This window comes from Sorghum bicolor, chromosome 5 (genome assembly GCF_000003195.3).
Source record: "Sorghum bicolor cultivar BTx623 chromosome 5, Sorghum_bicolor_NCBIv3, whole genome shotgun sequence".
Classification (NCBI taxonomy): Eukaryota; Viridiplantae; Streptophyta; class Magnoliopsida; order Poales; family Poaceae; genus Sorghum; species Sorghum bicolor.
The window spans coordinates 70,060,642-70,064,961 of NC_012874.2; the positions used below are offsets into that span (position 1 = coordinate 70,060,642).

Consider the following 4,320-nt stretch of genomic DNA (forward strand, 5'->3'; position numbering starts at 1 on the left):
GTTTTCCAACGCAGCACGAAAATCGCGGAGGTAGCATTTTCGACCGCACGCGGTTGGTTATGTATGAAAACGGATTCAGATCTGTTTATATCAAAATCTAAATATTCAATATCTGATACCGTATCCGTATGCGAATACTTAAATCGTATATTTATAATATCAACATCCAACCGTATCTCATCCGATATGATTGACATTATCCGTATTCGAATCTGAATCTGACCAGAAATATAAAAACAAATATAATAACGGTGATATCCGTCCATATTCGATCCGTTTTCACCCGACGGCGACTCTAGAGGTGTTTGTTTGGCCTAGTGAAAGTTTACCTGGTACTGTATCATTTTTATTTTATTTGATAATTATTATCTAATAATAGACTAATTAGATTTAAAAGATTCTTCTCGCAAATTATTTCTTTACTGTATTTTTAGTTTTCAAAATAATCCATATTTAGTACTTTATATATATATATATTCTATGTGACAAAAGTTAAACTTTAACTCCAAAACCAAACAGGACCTCACTTAACTGTATCAGTTCAGACTTGAGACAAGATAATAATACTGTAGAGTACACGTATCGATCTGCAGGTTGGCAGGCAGGTTTGTACTTTGAGAAAACTGATGATAGTAGTGTAGCTGCTGCCGTTTGACAATCCTACGCGGCTTCACGCCTACCCGGCCGACCGGTCGGCGGTCTCATTAATGTCGCCCATGCATGCAACCTTTTGCTCGAGCTGTGACTGTGCATTACTACTGAAGATCTGATGAAGAAGACGGACGACGACGCAAAGGTCATGTGTTGCGTGCTGTTAATTACGTACGTACGTACACAAGATGCATGCACTGTTCACCACCGCTCAAGTACTAGTGCACCGCTCAAGTACGTGTGCTGTTAAATTAAAATGCACTCTCTCCATTCCCATGCCCGTTCAGACGACCCTGTGCCCTGTCTCTCTACAAAGGTTAGTTGGCAAAATTTTAGTTTTTTGGCTACTGTAGCACTTTCGTTTTTATTTGACAAACATTGTCCAATCACGGAGTAACTAGGCTCAATAGATTCATCTCATAAATTTCAGGTAAACTGTGTAATTAGTTTTTATTTTTATTTTTATTTAATACTTCATGCATACGACCAAAAAATTCGATGTGACGGGGAATCTTGAAATTTTTTGCGAATTAAAGAAGGCCAAAGTTCTTTCTACCACGTCTCCGTCTCACCTCCACCGGCATTTCAACTTTAATTTGCAACCTGTCACAGGAAAAAAGCAGCAATGAGTGCACGACTTTGACCTGCCATCTTGCCTAATAGCCGACCCATGCATGCATGACCAACACCATCGATCTCTTCTAATTAGCATGCATGATACTCCTGCATGCATGAGTAGCCAATGCATGCATGCCCAACGCCAAGGTGTCCATCTATCCGTCTATATAAAGTCGTGCTGGACCATGGCATTGGCATCCCTACCATACATATATACATGCACCAACCATCAGGCAAGGCAACTATTATATCTCTCCAACATCTCATTTCATCTCACCAACTTGTTACTACAAATTAACACCCACCCCCACAATAACTCTCATCGTGTACGCACCACGCCACTACATCTACGCCACCGTCCGCCATGGCCAAGAAGAGTAGTAGGCTCCTCCTCGCGCACAAGCTCTTCTCCGCCATGCTCTCCCTCCTCCTCCACGGCCGCCGCCCGCCTCCTCCTCCTCCTCCTCACTACTCTGGCGGCTGGTCATCATCAACCCCGCCACCAGTAGTGCACCACGGCGCCGCCAACAACCTGCCTCCGTCGACGCTGGACGCCGCCGCCGCTGCCATCGTCGTCGACGTCGACACCGCGCTGCTGCGGTCCGGCGACCTGTTCCCGTACTTCATGCTCGTCGCGCTCGAGGCCGGCGGCTTCCTGCGCGGCCTGATCCTGCTCCTGCTGTGCCCGCTCATCCGCCTCCTCTTGCCGCGCGGCGCGGCGGTGAGTGCCATGGCGGCGGTGTCGTTCTGCGGCCTGCGCACGGGACGGAGCCGGTTCCGCGCCGGCAGCGCCGTGCTGCCCAAGTGGCTCATGGAGGACGTGGCGGCGGAGGCGTTCGAGGTCGTGCGGCGCGCGGCGGGGAGCAGCAGGAGGAAGGTCGTCGTCGTGTGCGTCACGGCCATGCCGAGGGTCATGGTCGACGGCTTCCTCCGGGAGTACCTCCTCGGCGTGGAGACCACGGTGGTTGTTGCTCGGGAGATGAAGGTCGTGTGCGGGTTCTATACTGGATTCATGGAGGACCTGCCGCCGGAGGTTGAAGAGATGGTGATGAAGACGGTGGCGGCGGCGGTGGTGGAGGAGGAGGAGGAGAGTGGTGACAAGCAGGCGGCGGTCGTGGGGTTCTCTGGGTCAATGGAGTTTCTTAACCATCCACTGGCACGTTGCTGCAAGGTATAGAACCGTGGAAGAAGATGATATATACTATAATGATTTCGCTTCCATTTCTGGTAGATTCTGTTTTTAGTTTGACTTTGAATATTTGATTAGGTTACCTAAACTAAATTTTCAAGAGAAAAAAAATGAGAGGTTCCAAAAACTGAACACACTTAAAGTAGGTTACTGAACTGCTCCTTAATAAAAAAAAAAAGAAAAATCTTTTTTTGTAAAGGTCCAAAAATGCATGACAAAGTTTCTCAAGCATACATGTTGCATTTCCCTTCCATCAAATGCATGAAAGTAGCGTGCTTTATTACAAGTCAGAATCTCAGATCAGGTTGTGTGGTGCGTCGTGACTAGCAGGCAACAGTATGAAAGTACGTACGTAGCACTATTTTTGTGTGGCTGACAAATCTGACACAGACAAAACGTACAACACACATTTCGCACTGTTACTGTCCTACTCATCATGCAACCTCAATCATTCACATCTTTATTTTATTTTCACCTCCGCTGTGATCCAAAAATTTCTCAAATTTCAGTTTTTCAACGCGTTGGACTTGGAACCAATTCATCTAACTTCTCCTTCCTACGTGCGTGCAGGAGATCTTCGTCGTGAGCTCCGACGAGAAGCGCAGGTGGCGGCCGCTGGCGAGGGACAAGTACCCGAAACCGATGGTGTTCCACGACGGTCGCCTGGCGTTCCGACCAACCGCCGCCGACACGGCGGCCATGTTCGCGTGGCTGCCGCTCGGCGTCGCCCTGGGCGCGGCGCGTCTCGCGGTGGCGCTGACCGTGCCGTACAGGTACTCGACGCCGATCCTGGCGGCGACGGGGATGTCGTGGCGGCTCAAGGGCTCCCGCCCGCCGCTGCCGTCCGGCGGCGGCGGGCGCGGGCAGCTGTTCGTGTGCAACCACCGGACGCTGATCGACCCGGTCTACGTCTCGGTGGCGCTGGACCGGCAGGTGCGCGCCGTGTCCTACAGCCTGAGCCGGCTGTCGGAGCTCATCTCGCCGATCGGCCGGACGGTCCGCCTGACGCGGGACAGGGACAGCGACGGCGCCGTCATGGCGAGGCTCCTCGACGGCGGCAACCTCGTCGTCGTCTGCCCCGAGGGCACCACCTGCCGGGAACCTTACCTGCTGCGGTTCAGCCCGCTGTTCGCCGAGCTCAGCGACGACGTCGTCCCCGTTGGGATCGCCGTCGAGACCTCCATGTTCTACGCCACCACCGCCGGCGGGCTCAAGTGCTTCGACCCGCTCTACTACATGGTGAACCCTAGGATGTGCTACACCGTGCAGTTTTTGGAGAAGGTGGACACCAGCGCCGTCCGGAGCAGAGCCGCGCCGAGCACCGACATGGCCAACCTCGTGCAGAGGAAGATGGGGGAAGCGCTTGGGTACGGATGCACCATGCTCACCAGGAAGGACAAGTACCTCATGCTCGCTGGCAACGACGGCGTGGTCCGGTCAACCGGCGACAAGTCGGCGTCGGCGTCGGCCCCTCCAGCAGGTGCCGCCACAGGGAGGAAGAACAGCTAAGTCAAAGTTGCTGTTGATCGATTAGAAGAAAAAAAAACCAATTATAAGGGGAAAAAGGGCAGATTTTTTGTCCTTGACTTTTGGTTTTAGAAGAAGACCTTGGAAGTTCGGTACATCGATCATTGTTGATCTGTTGATCATTCATTCCTGATCGATGTTTGTTTCCTTCTCTTAAGTAGTTTTTATTTATTTATTTATTTATTTACTTTTAATTTTAATTAGGTTAGGGATTTTTTTTATGGAGTATGTGTATGTAAGAAGCAAACAGGCTTGTATCTCTCGGGTGATTGTACTTGTACTGTAGATATTGTAGAAAAAGACTACAATGTGAATTAAAAAGTGAACTTTTCATT

At 50.2% G+C, this 4,320-nt stretch overlaps 1 protein-coding gene across 1 annotated transcript; it reads left to right on the forward strand.

Annotated features, from left to right (window-relative positions):
• LOC8082104 (probable glycerol-3-phosphate acyltransferase 3) lies at positions 1,368-4,320 on the forward strand. The gene is made up of 2 exons (XM_002449936.2): positions 1,368-2,440; positions 3,029-4,320. Exons 1-2 carry the CDS (start codon positions 1,634-1,636, stop codon positions 3,965-3,967), a joined length of 1,746 nt encoding a protein of 581 aa, XP_002449981.1. The 5' UTR covers positions 1,368-1,633; the 3' UTR covers positions 3,968-4,320.